General features: G+C 34.6%; 1 protein-coding gene and 1 long non-coding RNA gene across 4 annotated transcripts in view; one reads left to right on the plus strand and one right to left on the minus strand.

The window, feature by feature from the left end:
* The window catches only part of LOC117925227 (CBL-interacting serine/threonine-protein kinase 24), a 30,223-nt gene extending 14,067 nt beyond the window's left edge, over nt 1-16,156 (plus strand). For 2 of the 3 annotated variants that reach the window (XM_034844180.1, XM_034844181.1), the window contains exons 9-15: nt 5,282-5,371; nt 10,114-10,236; nt 10,435-10,554; nt 13,921-14,037; nt 14,748-14,804; nt 14,923-14,997; nt 15,679-16,156. In XM_034844180.1, coding sequence (XP_034700071.1) covers nt 5,282-5,371; nt 10,114-10,236; nt 10,435-10,554; nt 13,921-14,037; nt 14,748-14,804; nt 14,923-14,997; nt 15,679-15,774 — 678 coding nt within the window. In that variant the 3' untranslated portion in view covers nt 15,775-16,156. Of the gene's footprint in view, nt 1-5,281; nt 5,372-5,506; nt 5,789-10,113; nt 10,237-10,434; nt 10,555-13,920; nt 14,038-14,747; nt 14,805-14,922; nt 14,998-15,678 lie in introns of those variants that run through there. The other variant, XR_004652966.1, reaches the window with a different exon arrangement.
* Nucleotides 16,157-16,869: 713 nt separating this feature from the next.
* LOC117925229 lies at nt 16,870-17,757 on the minus strand. The gene is made up of 2 exons (XR_004652967.1): nt 17,432-17,757; nt 16,870-17,268 (listed from the first exon to the last, which is right to left on the minus strand). It is a non-coding gene; the product is annotated as an uncharacterized LOC117925229 (long non-coding RNA).
* Between the last annotated feature and the right edge of the window lie 709 nt (nt 17,758-18,466).

Raw genomic sequence — 18,466 nt, forward strand, 5'->3', positions numbered from 1 at the left:
AAATCTAAAGTCTACTAGGACTCTAATAACCTATTATGATTCTAATTCTAATTATAACATCCAAAGCCTACTAGGACTCTAATAACCTATCATGACTTAAATTCTAATTATATTATAACTCGACTAGCTAATCCTAATTAGACTTCAACAAATATTAATCCTAATTTAATTCCAAGTAATATTAATCCTACTTTAATTACAACTAATACTAATTCCCTTTCTTGATATATATCTTGAAGATTCATCCTCATCACCTTGATATGGGGATGATGATGGGTCATGCTTGGGAACAAGATGGGCTTTACTATCTTGATGCTGGGAGTGACAATGGTAGTGATCATATACCTTTATCTCATCTTTCGAGGTTTTTTATCTAATAAAATCCAAATCTAGCTGCATCATTTACATTTAGGACATCCATCTTTTTTGCTATTAAAGATTATGTTTCTTCTGTTATTTCAAGATTTGAATGTTGATGACTTCTATTATGAAGTTTCTTAATTGAAAAAAAATTATTGAGTTTCTCTCCCTTTGAGCAATAATAGAACATCTAATATCTTTACATTAATTCATACTAATGTTTGGGGAGCTGAATTCTAAATATCAATAGAGCTTGTTAGTTTGTTCTTTTGATCAATGATTGTTTTTGTGCCACTTGATTATACCTTTTAAAAAACAAATCTGATGTTAGTTCTGCTTTCTCTACTTTCCACAAGATGATTAGTACTCAGTTTGACGTTTAAATAAAGAATATCATACTTGACAATGGGAAAGAATATTTTAACATGACCCTATTTTCTTATCTAGAAGGGAGAGAATAAAACATGAGTCATCATGTAAAGATACTCCATAACAAAATGGAGTTGCAGAAAGAAAAAATTCTCATCTTCTTACTTCATTAATTGGTTACCTTCTAAGGTATTGGGTAACAAAGCCTTAGTAAATGTTCCCTTTGAATTCTTTCTTGATTTTCATGGATTTAGCAAGATCCCACCTAAAACGTTTGAATGTGTCTCCTTGTCCTTCTTCATGCTCAAAGTCGATGTAAACTTGATCCTCGAGCTCTTAAATGTGTCTTCATTGGTCATTCACCAATAAAGAATAGGTATAATGTTATCATCCTACTTCTATGAATTTTTTTTTCCATTTCCTTGGATGCCACTTTTGTTGAACAAACAAACCTTTTTCACTGATTCTAATCTTTAGGGGGAGTCCTTGTCATTAAACGGAGATTAGACTAACTTGAGCTTACTTGATCTGCCAAATTTATCTCTTATGACCCCTATTATATGTATTCTAGATATTTCCCCATTAGCAATCATTGAATCTACTCCTATGGTTAGACACTTTTGAACTTGAGAATGGGGACAAGAGAAATGGTAACATTATTGCTCTGCCGCTACAAGTCTACTCAAGAAGACTAACAAACCTTATTTCCATGCAAACCCAAGAATCCAAAACTGTGATGGGTATTGAATCTAATCCTAGCCAAAGACCTAAATTTGCTAATAGCTTTTAGGAAAGGAATCAGAATTTTTTTTTTTTTTTTTGATAACCATGGATGTTCGGGCCAGCTTACGCGTACCTCGACTAATCCCACGGAGCCCTGAAGTTAACGATCGGGTAAACCTCCAGTGGCCCTGAGGGGACTCGAACTGATGACCATTGGGGAACAAACCAGGAAAGGAATCAGAAAATGCACCCTACACCTTATTTCTAACTTCATATCTTTTGATATATTATCCTCACAACATCGAGTCTTCATTACCCAATTAAATCTATTGTCCAAGAGACAATTAGGAATAAGAATTGGAGGAAAGTTATGTGTTAGGTGATGAGTGCTCTTGAAAAAAAATTAAGACATGGGAATTTGTTGAATTACTCTAAGGGAAGAAACTGATAGGGTATAACCGTATAAGCAGGTTTTTACTGTATAATATAAGGTAGATGGAACCTTGGAGAGATATAAAACTAAACTTGTAACCAAAGGCTACACTCAGACATATGAAGTGGATTATCGGGAAACCTTTGCTTTGGTAGTAAAGATGAATACTAAATGAATATTGTTGAAGTTAGTAGCTAACCTTGGTTGGTCTTTGCAATAGTTTGACATTAAGAACTCCTTGCATGGTAACCTAGAAGAAGTGGTCTTTGTGGAAGCATTTCCAAGTTTTAGTGATGGATTCAGGGCAGAATACCGACTAAAAAAGGCAATATATGGTCTAAAACAATCTTCTAAAGTGTAGTTTTGAAGATTGGTTAAGTTATGGGAAATTGGAAGTTCTGACAAAGCCAAGGGAATCACACTCTATTTATCAAATGGTTAACAATTGGTAAAGTCACAACTTTAATTGTTTATGTGAATGATATGATCGTGACTAGGGATGATATTGAAGAAACTATTGACCAAAGAATTTGAGATAAAGGACTTGGGCAAACTCAAATATTTTTTAGGAATTGAAGTGGCTAATTCAAGAAACAGTATTTTTATTTCCCAACAAAAGTATATTCTCGACCTTCTCAAAGAAACTTACATGCTCGAATGTAAGCCTATTGACATTCCTAATGAACAAATCATGAGTTTGGAGAAACATCTGAAAACATAACCATAGACACGGAAAGTTGCTAGAGACTAGTTGTGAAACTCATTTATTTGTCTCACATGAGGCCTGGTATAACCAATGTCGTGATTGTAGTAAGCCATTTCATACGCTCTCTTGAAGAGGCTCACTTACAGGCTGCACACAAATTTTGTGATACTTAAATTCCATTTCAGGTAAGGGAATACTCTCCAAGAAAAGTGAAGAGAAGTTTGTAAGCCTACATTGATGTAGATTGAGAGGATTAACCGTAGATTGCATATCAACTTTTGGGCATTGTACTATTTTTAGAGGAAGTTTGGTGACATTGCAAAATAAGAAACAAATTGTAGTTGTCAGGTTCAGTGCAGAAGTAGAAAGTCATGGCATAAGGAATTTGTGAACTACTTGGGCTCAAAATAATTCTTAGTGATCTAGAAGTGAAGTAGAAGAGGACTAAGAAGCTATACTACAATAATAAACTAGCAATCAGTATTGCTCATAATCCAATTCAACATGATTGTACAAAACATGTTGAAGTGGATTGACGCTTTATTGAAGAGAAGCTATTGTAGACTGATCTATACTCCTTATGTTTCAATAGATGTACAATTTGTTGATATCCTAATAAGGGGACTATCGAGTAACTCATTTCTAAGGATAACTAGTAAGTTGGAAAAGAATAATATCCACTAATTCAAAGGATAACTAGTAAGTTGGAAAAGATTAATATCCACTAACTAGCTTAAGGGGTAGTGTTGACAATATTCTCTAATTTTTGCGATTGTATAATTGTATAGAATTAATTCCCTAATTTTTGAAATTGTATAGTTGTATACTTCCCTGTTTTATTTTCATGATTTGTAGGGTAGAGAATTTTTAGGAATTAGCCAACGTCTTGATTTTGGGCAATTTAGTTTCTTAATTTTGTAGGATTGTATACTAAAAATTCTATATTATTTTGTCAGAAATGCATGAATGAAAAATCATTCTTCATATTTCATTTTCTTGATTTGTAAGGTAGAGGATTTTTAGGAAATAGCTAATGACTTGATTTGTTGTAATTTAGTTTCTTAATTTTGTAGGATTGTATACTATAAATACTGCATTATTTTGTCTGAAATGCATGAATGAAAAATCATTCGTTTCCACAGATACCTATGACCGTTTGATGGTTAACTTGTTGGGCACAGCCTGAAGTGTGAAACCCTTCTCAGTAGCATAAATATGTACTGTGGAACATTTGATCAGCAGACTTGACCCTGCACCCCTCCCCACCCCAAGAAAAAAAAATGAATAAATACCATAAAAACTCCTTCAAAAATTGCCAGCTGCCTCTCTGAAAACAAGCCCTAAAAAATGAGGGTTTCTCTAGTGATGCATGGGGCTTTGACCCTGAACAATGTTTGAATGGCTGAAGTTTTATTGTGTGTTGATATAAAAGCATATATTCAATTAATTTGTTCAAAAAACAAAATGCTGACATAAGTACTCCATCTATATTGGCCAGTAGCTCACTCAAATTAAAACTCCATTGTGTTAAAAACCTCCAAACTCACTAAAACACATTAGTTTGAAAAGAAAGAGCCTCACTTATACCACTTTTTATGATTTCATTGTCATCCTCAATTTTTTTTAATAAAAAAATGTCTGAAATTTCTTGTTGGATAACCAATTTTTTTTATAGGCATAATAACTAATCAATGTTTTTTTAGGGTTTTTTTTTTTCATATTAAAAGTTTCTAAAATTTCCCGCTGAAATTTTTTATCACCTGTTAATTTTCTTATTATTATTATTATGTTTATTATTATTATTATTATTTGTATAACAAAGATTTTCTAAAGTTTAATGAAATTAAATATTTTCTTTAATTAATTATGCAATCAAATGAGAGATCAATAGATGAAGGATAGATTCTATATATTGATACAAACATATTTGGCAGTCAGGTCTAAGGAGCAGGGTTTTCAGAGTTGAAGTCCTTCAACTGGCTGGTAGGGGAGAAGGTTCCTTCCAATGGTCTCTCTTCTAAGTTGGCTAATTTCAGTAGCCATGTGGTGACGCTGGTCAAGGGATATGAAAAGGAGATTTTCTCCCTTTTGAGGAAGATGGAAAAAAGGAGGGGGTGTGGTGTCACAGTCTCAGGGTAAAAGGAAGCTAAACCCAACTTCCTGTTTTGAGAGGGAGATCTGAAAATTGGAGTGTTCAGTTAATTACAAAAGCTCTCCTCTGTTAGTTAGGGGCAGGGGGAGGAGCAGTGGGGTCACAGATCTCATTGCGCGAGGAATTTTTGGGTTTCAGATGTTGGCTCAATTGGTTTTTTAGACCTAGAAAAGGGTTGTTTTGGGGTGTTGAGAGATGTGGGGGCTGGTGAGGCGGCCGGGGATGGATTTGGTTTTCTGAGTTGTTAGGGTGGATTTGTTCCTCGCTTTTCTCTTTCTCTTTCTCTTATTTACCCATCAAGAAATATTTGATGACATTGATAATGACAGTAAAAACATATCATAATGGCAGTAAATTTATTGAATCAAAATATTCTCAATCAATGTTTTTGTATTTACTGTTGATTAAGACTTTTTAAAAAAATATATATATATTACTGTCATCAAAGATTTCCCTTTGGAGCAAATTCCTGGATCCCCCACTGGGTGGAGCAAGCATCATTAGGAAACTTCTAACGTGTACTCTGCTTTGTTTGCAGATCAATGCTGCAGATTTTTCCTGTCCATTTTGGTTTTCTTCTGGATCAAAGTCGTTACTATGTAGGATACTTGATCCCAATCCGAAAACTGTGAGTATACAAAACATTTCTCATTTCACCATATACAAATTATAGAAGATACATAAATATTGAGATGGGTGTAGGCTCCTCGTATGCATTTGTATTACTTGGGAAGTATATCAAGTGTTAATGGCTGCTTGACAGGTTGACTGACTCAATTCATTTCGCTTTGAGGTTGATTTTGGTCCCTAAGCATCTATTAGATAGTATTTGTGTGCGAGCTTGCACACGCATGATGAATGAGGGTGTGGGATGTAAATTCAAGGTCCTTATTGTAAAGGCAGCATGATGAGGAATCACCCAAGACATGCTAAACAATGAAAACACTTTAAACCACACATCAGAAGTTTCTTTGCAATGAATGAGGGTGTAGGATGCAAATTCAAGGTTGTCGCTGTAAAGGCAGAATGGTGATTTACTTAGCAAGTATATTTTTTTGACTAGTCTTCGTGTTATATTAAGAAAGTTTTTTTTCTGTTTTAGTTTCTAAATAATATTCATTTCCTAGTCCCTATAAATATATTACAAACTTTTCTATTGTAATTGATGACCATCATACCAAGACATATAAAAATAATGATATTTCTTGAAATTAATATCATCTCCTCTGCTTTGAACTTAAAGGATTGGAACTTTAGGGGAAAATAATAAGTTAACTTACAAAAAAATAAGAAGGTTTCTTGTGTGTATATGTATAGAAATGAACTGTTCAGAATGTTCAATATTATAGTCTCTTAACATATTCATATTCAGTATTTTGAAGTTCACATATCAAGTGTCAGTTTGGTATTGCTGCAGCTTTAAGAAAAATCACTTTTAGCTATTGTGAAAGATAAATCAGCTGTGATGTATAACCGTTGGGCCTTTGGTAAACTATGGTTGCAGAAGTGTTGTGACTTTCAAAAATAACATTGAAGTGTTTTGATAATTTTGTAGACTGCTATGACATTTATGATAACTAAAGGGATGTTAAAAATTTAATCAATTTCCTTTATTCTTATATGTGCGTGTGCGCCATTGTACCATTTAAAAACCAATTATTGATATTTTCATTTATTTTCGAAATATTTAATTTCATTTTTCTATTTTAATTGAAGTCAAGTAAACATATTTATAATAATAGTTTTTTTTTTTCCTTTTTCTTTTTACATTTTAGGATGAATAGAATCAGATATAAATTCCAACAAATATTACACATCAACAATTTAAGAGTTTCAACTAACATTCAATCTCATGTACTCATTAAAGTTAAAATAATATTATTTCTTAAACGATCCATTTATTGTGATTTTGGACAATCAATAATTATTTTCAAATACAAAAAAAATTTGATTCAAAAAATTAAATTATTTAAAAAAAATATATATATATATAATTTAAGTTTATACAATTCTATATAATAAAGTTTAATCAAATATTTAATAATGTAAAATATATTTAATCTACATATATAGAAGTTATAATATAATTGCATATACAATATTAATAATATAATATAAAATTTATTTATTATGTATAATATTAAATAATTTTATTGTTATTAAAAAAAATAAAAATAACTTATTAAATAGTTTCTAATATTCATCTTGAGTTCAAAGTTGGTATGTAACAATTGTTTGATGAAGTATTGGATAATTTAAAATATCATCCAAGAAGATATAAGGAAAATCACTCTTGACAAGCTATCTTTTACTTGCTTCTTAAATAGCTACCAAAGTGGGTGAGATTCTTTGAGAATAATGTTTCTTTGACTTTACTAAACACATTAGTGAGAAAAAATTATTAGAAAAGTGATTCTAAGGAGTCTATAATCAATCCCAAATGGGCCTAAGGAGGTCTAGATATTGATCTTCTATTTCAAGAATATTGCCACTGTTTTTTTGTGAAATATTGAACTCGGGTATTGTCATAGATGTTAAGTAATCTAGTTGTAATAGTGTCACATTGTGAATGAGAATGAAAAGAATAGGAGGTCTAGTTATAGTTTTTCTAATTCACTTGGGTAGTCAGATCAATAGCATGTTTAAGGATTATGATTTTATAAAGATAGCTTTAATAGAGTCCAAATGACAGAGTCTGTAAAAATTCCTTCCTCTCTCCCTTTCCCCCTCTCCTTTTTGGTTTCAGATCTTACCTAAAAACAATCAATGTCAGGAAATCCCAATGAAATCTAGTTGAGTTATGGTGGCCGGTCTTCTGGGGTGGTTGAGCTCTACACATGTACGAGGGTACAACACAAAGACCCCACAACAACAATGAGCTCTACACATGTTGGGATTTTGTGAAAATGGAGATTTTGGAGATGTTTAAGGAGTTCCATGAGCAAAGTTCCTTTCTCAAAAGTCTCAAAAGTCTCAAAAATACTTTCCTGGTTCCGATTCCTAAGAAAGGGGGGGCTGTTGATCTTGGGGATTTTAGACCCATTAGTCTTTTGGGGGGGTTGTACAAGTTGCTGGCTAAAGTGTTAGCTAACAGACTCAAGAGAGTGTTAAGCAAAGTGGTAGCCCTAACCCAGAACACATTTGTGATGGGAAGACAAATCCTTGATGCTTCTTTAATTGCGAATGAGGTGATAGACTCGTGGCAGAAAAGAAAAGAAAAAGGGCTCATATGCAAATTGGATATTGAGAAAGCGTACAATAGCATTAACTGACAGTTTTTGTTGAAGACCTTACAAAAAATGGGATTTGGCTCGAAGTGGTTGGGTTGGATATGGAGTTGTTTATCTTTAGCCAAGTTTTCAGTTCTAGTTAATGGGGTTCCAGTTGGATTTTTCCCGAGTTCTAAAGGGCTTCGCCAAAGAGATCTCTTATCTCCTTATCTCTTTGTTTTGAGAATGGAAGTTCTAGATGCTCTAATTAGGAGGGCGGTTGCTGGGGGCTACCTTTCAAGGTGCAGTATTCAGGGTGGTAGGAGACACAATCTAAAAATTTCTCATATTTTCTTTGCTGATGATACAATTGTGTTCTGTGAGGCTAATAAAGAGCATCTAACACATTTAAGTTGGATTCTTTTTTGGTTTGAAACTGCTTTAGGCCTAAGGATTAATTTGGACAAAAGTGAAATTATCCCAGTTGGTGTGGTGGAGGAGATTGAGGAGATGGCAGTGGAATTAGGGTGTAGGGTGGGCTCGTTGCCTTCTCAGTACTTGGGATTGCCATTAAGGGCTCCTAACAAAGCTCCTTCTGTGTGGGATGGGGTGGAAGAGAAAATGAGGAGGAGACTAGCGTGGTGGAAACGGCAATATATCTCCAAAGATGGGAGAATCACTCTCATAAAGAGCACCTTGGCTAGCATGCCAATCTATCATATGTCTCTATTCCGGATGCCTAAGACAGTTGCTAGAAGATTAGAAAAAGTTCAAAGAGATTTCCTTTGGGGAGGGGGAAACGTGGAAAGGAAAGCTCATCTAATTAAGTGGGAGGTGATTTGTGCAGACAAGAACAAGGGAGGGCTAGGCTTAAGGAAGCTAGTTCTCTTGAACAAAGCTTTGCTTGGTAAATGGATCTGGAGGTTTGCTTGTGATAAAGATAATCTTTGGAAGCAAGTGATAACAGCAAAATACGGGCAAGAAGGTCATGGTTGGAGAGCAAAGAGGGCTTATGGGGCGTTCCGAGTAGGGTGTGGAAGGAAATTTTGAAGGAAACTGATTAGTGTTGGAATAACATGGTGTTCATAGTTGGGAAAGGAAGCAAAATCAGTTTTTGGACTGATGTTTGGTGTACTGGTACAACGCTGTCCCAAAATTTCCCTCATCTATTTGCTATGGCTTCCCATAGGAATGCTACGGTGGAGGAGATGTGGGATCAGAATGTCGGTCAAGGGGTTGGAATCTAAGATTTCTGAGGGATTTTAATGATTGGGAATTGGATATGATAGGGGAATTGCTCTATGCTCTGAGGGGCTACAAGCCCTCTATAGAGGAAGATTCAGTTTGTTGGAAGGGAGGAAAGAACGGAAAGTTTAGGGTCAAAGAAGCGTACAGCTTGTTGGCCAATCCCAATGATATTATTTTTCCGTCAAGATGTATTTGGGTGGATTCAGTTCCAACCAAGGTTGCATTCTTTGCTTGGGAGGCTACGTGGGGGAGGGTGCTCACTCTTGATAGGCTCCAAAAAAGAGGATGACAACTTCCTAATTGTTGCTTTCTGTGTGGGTGTGAAGAAGAAACTGTAAATCATATACTTATTTACTGTATAGCGGTCAGAGTTCTGTGGAATATTGTCCTTGGGTTATCAAGTGTGCAGTGGGTCTTTCTAGAAACTGTAAAGGAGGTCTTAACTAGCTGGAGGTGCCCTTTTGTGGGAAAGAAAAGGAAAAAGATATGGAAGTCCATACCGTTGTGTATTTTTTGGACGGTTTGAAATGAGAGAAATAGACTAGCTTTTAGGGGGGGAGTGTTAGATATTCAAAAGCTTAAGAATTCTTTTGTTTGTAATTTATGGAGCTGGGCTAGATTGTATATTGGAGAGGAGCGTCTATCCCTTATAGGGTTCTTGGAATGATTAGCGTCCAATTAAGGGGTGGTGAGGCTTTGTTGGTCTTCTTTTTGCTTTGAGAGGTGCTAGTTGCTTTGTATACCCTCTGTATGCTTTGTAGCTTCTCGCCTCTGTTTTAATACAATTTGCTTTACTTATCAAAAAAAAAAAAAACAATGTTTAGTTTACATAACATTTAAATTGCAAACAATATGATCATTTTTATTTTTGCTTCTCCTCCACTTTCTGTAATTGGTTCCAACATTAATGCAGCGTATTCGGATTGAAGGGATAAAAAATGATCCATGGTTTCGAAAGAACTACGTCTCTAGCAAATGTAGAGAAGACGAAGAAGTGAATTTGGATGATATTCATGCGGTTTTTGATGATATTGAGGTTAGCCTTTTTTTCTTTCATGCTAATTTTGCGAGTTCAATGGTTTTTAAACTTTGATTTTTGAAATTATCATCCTGTGAGTTTGGAGTTCAATATATGAAACCTGAACTGATGATCTTCTGGTACTCAATTCCCTGCACATCCATATCCATCTAAGTTTCATTTGGTTTATTATACTTAATAATTGTTGTTTTGCAGGAAAATTACGTATCTGAGCAGTCAGGAAATAATGACACAGGTCCTTTGATAATGAATGCATTTGAGATGATTACCCTATCCCAAGGGTTGAATCTATCAGCACTTTTTGACAGACGACAGGTACAGTGATATTATTTTAGGATTTTTGCACTCCATTATATTTCTTTATATTCCAGCGTGATTCAAGTTTGACTGCACTTAATTTATTTACAATTGTGTCACTTCTTATTTACATTGATTAACACAAATCTTTTTATATTTTTAAGTGATGGTTTGGAGCTGATTTTACTTTAGCAGCTGACCTGTTGCTACTTTTAGCATTTCATACTTAATCTTGGGTAAAGCTTTGCTGTCCAAACAGGTGTTTATTGAAAACACAGAGAGTATAATAAAACAGGTGGTTTGCAGATGAAATACTTTGGTACTAACAGGAAAAGTAGTGGAGATTCATGGCCAAGCATTTTATGGTCAGCTTCAAAGCACCATAATTTTTTCTTTTTAAATGAGAATTCAGCACCATAACTTTCTGCCTTCCTTTTTGTTTTGTTTTGAGCTATTTCTACCTTCTTGGACGAGCCTCTTCAAGATATATGATGGTTGTCTATCATTTAGATTTCTTATTTCAAACCCAAGAAGTGCACCCCCGCAACACCCCACACCCCCCCCCCCCCCCCAAAGAAAAAAAAAAAACAAAACAAAACAAAATAAATAGTGATTTTTAGATTATTATTTTTTTTTAGTAATTTCAACAACTTATTTATAATTTGGATTTTTTAGTAATTAGGCAATATGATAATTCACTTAAGGTTGAAGTTATAATTTTTTTTTTTTAATTTATTTGATGAATAGCAATTATGATGCATTATATTTGATCATTTGAGAACTTGAAGTAAGAAATAAATATATCAAGGACTTTTTGCCTTTCTTTGTTTATCTTTCTTGTCTCTTCTGCTCTTTTTGGTGGGAAAAGCATGGAGCTTATGAAATCCACAAGTAATTTTCACTGCTGGGTAAATTTTGAGCTTTCCTATGTGAAGCTCTCTTAATATTTATTCCTGAACTTTTTTTTTCCTTGGGTGCTGTTTGGATTGCAGAAGGAAAAATGGGGAAAACAAAGAAATATCAATTCTTATTGTTTGGTTGTGATGAAAAAATAGTAAGGAAATAAAAATGGGGAAAATTAGTATGATCTTGAAACTCCTTATTTTTTGTTTTAAAAAAAGTGAAAGTTGGAGAATAGTAGATTACGAATTCATTGGGCTCCTTCTAATAACTGGGTTTAAGCTTTTATGGTTTTTTGGTTTCTTAGACAATGGAGAAAAGACATGAAAATGTGGAAGCCTACTAGTTGGGTCAAAACTGTTGTTCTTTGCTCCAGATTCACTTTTCTTTTCATCTATCCATGCAATCAAACAGGCAATTGAATTTTTTATCTTGCTATGAAGAATCCCATTAAAAGTCAGACTAAAAGTCTAAGAGATAGGAAGTGTTCATGATAAGGTTTGGTTGTTGTATTGTCTAGATCTGGATGTTGGAATTTCATGTTTTCACAAATTTTGCATGCTTTCAGGTAACTAGTGATTCCAACTAGATGAATTGTGTTGTATTATTTTATGTGCTACATATTATAATAGTTACAAAGATTGTGACTCATGTGTCAGAGCGTGCGTTATGGAGTCCATAAACTTGATTGTTATTATAGCTACTACTGACGCTTTCAATAATTTAGAAGTTATAGCGCTGAGCTCTTTCTACCTTGTTATGCTGGAAGTATGGAAAAGCATATCATTTTGACCTAAAAATGTGAACCATGTCACTTATCGAAAGAAATATGAACTTTGTTGATCTCTAGTATGGCTGCTATTCAAATGGTGATGTTAATCTAGGCACTGTTTGGATGGCATATTAGAAGATCAGTTCTTGCATTTGGAATCAAAAAGCAAGATATTGAAGAAAGGTGATCATTAGAAATTTTGGTTTTCCTCCATATAGAGTCATCAACATAGTTGTTAAAAACTTATGATACATGATAAGATACATTTTTTATGGAAATCAATATGTATTGCAATTTGTATCTTATTTTAAAATATATCTTACAATACATACATGATACATGATACGATACGTGATGTTACGATACAACAATACATACATCATCAACTATTTTCTATAATTTAAAAAAAAAAAAATTATATATTCTTTTTTGTTAAAAGAATTTATTATGTTAATTGTTTAAGATATACTAAAAGATTAAAAATTGATTATAAAAAAGAAAAATAAGTAAAATAATCTTATATGAAAAGCTATATTTTTGTTGTCAGATGCTATATTAGAAGTAAAGTAAGTTTATCTTTACAATGAATATTCGAAAGTTTTCATTTAAATGGTTTGAATGTTGATAATGAAAATAATGGTGATTAATGAATAATTTTTTTTAATTAATTTATTAGTTTTTTTTAATTTATTTTTTAGTGGAAAATGAATGATGATGAACCTAAAAAGCTAGAAATTTGATGATGCCTTATATATATATATATGTGTGTGTGTGTGTGTGTGTGTGTGTGTGTGTGTGTGTATGTATGTATAACAACACTAACATATGCCTAGTTAGAATTTGGAACTAAAAATCATAGCTAAAAATTGAAGAAGTTTATTCTTGTGAATTATGTGATGAATCTATATATTAAAGTTATATTTTGTTAATTTGAACTTGTCAAAACTTTAGCATTTAATGTTTTCATATGATATGATATAGTTTAACTCTTTAGATTTTACTATTTTCCATAAAATTGGTTATATATCACTCTATAATCCATAATTTCAATAGATATTCACACATACATATTTTTTCTATTTATTTTTCACTATATAAAAAAACTTACGATACTCGATACAGAAAAATATGAAAACGATACACGATAAGTTTTACCAGGTAACAACTATGGTCATCACCATGCTGCCACCTTTGCTCTTACAGCATCGGCCACGACCACCCTAGATATGTTATGGTCATTACTATGCCATTAGCACCATCAACATCACAGCAGATACTATTGAAGTTGCTATGGTGAAACCGTAAACATCATCTTCAACACAAACGCTTCATCACCTCAACCACTCTCATCATCCCCCGTTCCCACCTCCTCCCATTACTGTGATCTCTATCAATGCCACCAGTCCACACCACCAAAACCACTCTCTGTGTTGCTGCTATTGCTTCAAGATGCTAACCTCCCCACTGTCAACACTATGGCAACACTTGCTTTTATGTTTTCCCAAAAGATTAAAAAAATACTGGTCTCGTGGATAGTAGTAGCTTCAAAAAGCTTAACTGAACAATGGTGTATGATATCCACCTTTGCTAATGCTTGTTTCACAAACTAAAGTAGGCTAGTTAGTATGTTGTTTGACAATGGAGTCCTTAACCATTGACATTCTTCTTTGTCTAGCTATCATGCATTCTGATTATTTGGGATCTGGTGGCAGGATTATGTAAAACGGCAAACTCGTTTTGTTTCCCGCGAACCAGCAAAAGTTATAATTTCTACTATTGAAGCTGTGGCAGAATCTATGAATTTCAAGGTCCATACACGCCACTACAAGGTAATCTCCTAAAAGTTACCTTCGTCACATTAACTTGTTCTTTTCACAATAGTGCATCTTGAATTTGGTATTTAAAGATGGCATATGTTCTCCATTTTCAACAACTTGATAATTTCATTTAAATTATTTGAACTGCAGTAGAATTCAATAAATTCAACAAAGAAGAAATTGATGATATTATAAGAACAGCCAATAAAAATGTTTTAATATTAACTAGGAGCCTGTATTGCATTCCAAATTTGATGAAATTTACGCACTAATCCTGCACCAGCTCTGAAACTGCATCTGTATCTTTTCAAGTCCATTTTCATGCATGTTTCCTTTTGGCATTATTATGAACTGTTGGAATAGCTTCATCGTGCCCCATGCCTTGCACTATGGTCTTTCAGTTTGCTATTCTTCTTGTTTGTGTTATTTTAAGTTCTCATGTTGTTTTCTATTAGTGCAAGAGAAATATCCAAAGTACAAAGGGGCATGTACGCTTATTCTATTTTTCACTTACATATAAATTGTTTTTGGATATCAAATCTTCTCCACATATGAAACTAATATAGGGGGTCAGGCTGGTAATTGTTCATTGCATTATTATGTCTTGGATAGTGCAAGAGAACTATCCCATGTACAAAAGAACATGTATGCTAATCTGTTTTTCATTTACTTCCTTTCGAAGTCTATGTTTTGTAATTCTTTCTATTATTATTTCCATTCAGACAAGACTTGAGGGAATATCTGCAAATAAGACTGCACAATTTGCAGTTGTCCTAGAGGTAACTTTCTAGATATTTTTCCTGCAACATTGTTCCTGTTGTTCTTTATAAAGAGGCCTGATTTCTGGTGTAGGATTGTTTCTAACAGAGGTTCCATCTTTATTTTTTCTGTTGTTAGGTTTTTGAAGTTGCACCATCCCTTTTCATGGTGGATGTTAGAAAGGCTGCTGGGGATACACTTGAATATCACAAGGTTTGCTTGTACCGACTTTTGTTAACTTTCATTTGGCTTCAGAGCTTGCCTCCAATTGAACATGCACAGCTACCAGAGTAGACCATGAAGGTTCAAAAAAATAATGGTTCTGGATATAATGGTTCATGTGGTAACTGAAAATTCAATCTTCACTAGTGGATAGTGCTTGGATGCAGGTCTTATTTTACTCACAATTCAGCTTTACTTATTAGCCAATCAATAGTATTCAACTCTGGAAAGTTCAATGAATTGGTGAATAACTCTGAGCCCAAGGGCCTTGGACTTGTTCTAGAAAACTGCTGGTTCATCTCAACATCCCCATTTCAGCAAAAGCCCATTTTTTATTTGGTGACTGCCTATTCTAACATATTTACCTCTAGCCATCCCATTTTTTATTTGGTGACTGCCTATTCTAACATATTTACCTCTAGCCATGCCCATTTCTTATTTGTTGACTGCCTATTCTAACATATCTACCTCTAGCCATCTTCCAAAAAAATTTCTGTCTTTCTGTGGTCGGTATTGTTCACTTTGACAATCGGCTATAATTCATGAGTATCTCTGACCATAGAGCTGAGTCCACAGGCTAGGCATCCCCGTATTTGTTTGAAACCAGGTATGCATTTTGGTGTCTGGCAATAGCAACTATAGCTAATGTCTCTCTATGGTTCCCATTTTCAGTTTTACAAGAATTTCTGTGCTAAACTTGAGCATATCATCTGGAAACCAAAAGAGGCTATGACAAATTCCAGTCTTCTAAGAACAATGACTTGCTGATCCAGCTCTGTGGGTGTGATGCAATTCAGTAAGCAGACATGCTTGGACAAGCTACTGCTCCCAGAAGCGACTTCCTGTGTAGTCTACATATGTTTTGTTGATTATAGATCTCGGTCTTTTTCTCGAGATATGAAATTCAATGTCATTATATGGTAAAACTCTTTGAGTGCACCAAATATTTTAATAGTTTGCCTTGTGGCTAGCAATGATGGTAGGTATGTTACCATTAATAGTTTGGTTGGAGGTTGTATGTATCGGAAAATCACATAATTCTCAGTGTAGTGAAGAATGTTGTGGATGAGATGGTACATATGCTCACTTGTATAAGTTATTAACGCATAACTGTGAAATATCGTAGTGTTCCTGTTGTCTATTCCTCTTATGCAATGACTACACTCTTCATGGCCTGGCCTCCAGGTTCCGAACTATATTTTTCTGCTTGTATGGTTGCTCTCGGGTTTGCGCAACCATGCTGTTTTTCCTTCCCATGGTTTAACATTTTTATTATGTTACAATAAATTCGTTCAAGTGAAGTTGGAAGTATATATACAGAGAGAAAAAGGTACTGAAAGAAAATTTCCGACATACTGTCCTATATGTTTGGTAAACGTGTCAATCACTGTTGCAGATTCGTGGATTATGCTATGAGGAAAACCTACACTTTCTTGGAGCTGAAATAGCTTCAATAGTTATTGTGACACTGTGTTATCAACTTTTTCAAAATTCAATAAAGAAGTAAACATCACCCTGAAGTCCCTTTGTCACCAAGGTGGACTGGGCGGAAAATGACAAGAAAGTCACGTTCATAACCCTAACTATGAGGTTCTAGGCTTCACCCTTGAGTACTTCAGATGTAAATGAATGCTAAGTATAGTCTTATGATTCAATGGCCCAATGAGTTCAAAGGCGATTAATAAGTTGAGGGGTAAACTAGTTCTTGACTATTAAATTCATTTTTGATCAATCGCCGATAGAAGAAGAAGAAGAAAGGCAAGCACGTTTTTCAAAAGCTTGCCATCTTCACTTCTCTTTTCTCTTGTAATTCTATACGTGCAGAAATAAAAGAAAGAAAGAGATAAGTGAGGGCCAAATCAGTGACGAAAGCAGATGAATCAAAATTCAAGACAAGAGAGAGCTGGTTAACATGGAAGAGTTTGTGAGTCCAAACCATGAAGAAGCTCAACAGTTATCTGCAGCACACTAGCTACCTCTTATCTTGTTATGTACATGGGAATATCCTCAGCTTAGGGTGTATGAATGGTTTTCAAGGTTGAAATAACTTATTTCCACACTTGCATTTCCAAGAGAGGAGGTAATAGCTCTCATCTTCCTGAGCGAATGCCTCGAGCCCATTTTTATGGGGGGGAGGAATGACTAGAGCTGCTGTGCAAGGTCTGCAACTCAAGCACCTGTTGACACACTTGGGGGGCCTTGATCCCAGCACCATTTTCATTTGCTTCAAATTCTCACCATCTTCCGAAGACTCTGACCCAACTGCCAAAAGAGTGGAAAGAGAAAAAAGCAGTTAAAAATGAAACAAAAGCAAGATCTTCCCATGAAATATGAAAGAAGCATTTCCCTTTTCTCCGGTCTTTATGGTAGTGGTATACTCTGCCTGTAAATTATTTGAACTGAAATGGGTTCTGGTTCTTTTCACCTGATCTGGAAGGAAGAAGTGGGAGGGACAAGATGATGAGCAGCATGATGGCCGCAATGCTTAGCCCATTTGGGTAGTTTCTTGATGAAGCCATCGGACTGTATGTTTGAATACAAAGGAGAGAGAGGGAGGAGGGAGAATATGAAGGCCTTTAAAAGATTAAGAAGGTGGTGTTTGTAAAAGGGGGTGAAGAAAAGAGAAGATATTTCAATAGCTGTAAAGCCTGTAAGAGAAATCTATCATATGATGGTCTCACTTGTTCACCAATTCACTGCATCTGGGGGGGTCCCAAACAGAGTTTTAACTTAATATTTTTCCATGTCTCTTTGGGAAACTGTTGCTCTGACTTCAGGTTTTCAGTTACGAATGACTGAAGTTACAGTTTGAACTTTGGCTAGCTGACTTTAGACTACCTTTAATCTGCCACCTTTTCAAATAATTGGAAGTCCTTTGGACCCACCCTCTGTATTAGGCAAATGAAATTGTCTCATCTTTCCTACTTAGCCTCTGCATTTAAAGCAAATGAATTTTCTTACCAAAAAAGAGTACCACTGTCCCCTTCTTTTCATCAGAATTACCTATTTTCAAAAGAAGGAATCTAAGGGTGTGTTTGTTAACTATTCTCAAAAACATTAACTGTTCTCATTACCAAAAAAGGGAACTTTGGAGCCTAAGCTTGGGCAGCCCATGAACCAATACTAATGGGGTCCAGTTCATCAATTTCTTCAAGACATCTTGTTGATAATAATTGAAAACAGTGAAGAGAAAGAGGCCTATAGTGAAGCTCTGCCAAGCTATCACAAGGGCATCCTCAGTTGTCTCCCTAGTCCATACCCTTGGTTCCAATTTTCAAATCAACACATTTCAGGCACAAATTTCAAAACACATACAATACTTAAAATCAATCCCAAATTCAAATTTCAAGCGCCGTAGTTTTCAGCAGTTGACCACATTGTTAATGGAGGTTGATGAGATGTCACTGGTAAAATAAATCTCAACACAGAGAATGTGAAACATTAACTCTTCATTGATTCT

Source organism: Vitis riparia, chromosome 11 (assembly GCF_004353265.1).
Source record: "Vitis riparia cultivar Riparia Gloire de Montpellier isolate 1030 chromosome 11, EGFV_Vit.rip_1.0, whole genome shotgun sequence".
NCBI lineage: Eukaryota > Viridiplantae > Streptophyta > Magnoliopsida > Vitales > Vitaceae > Vitis > Vitis riparia.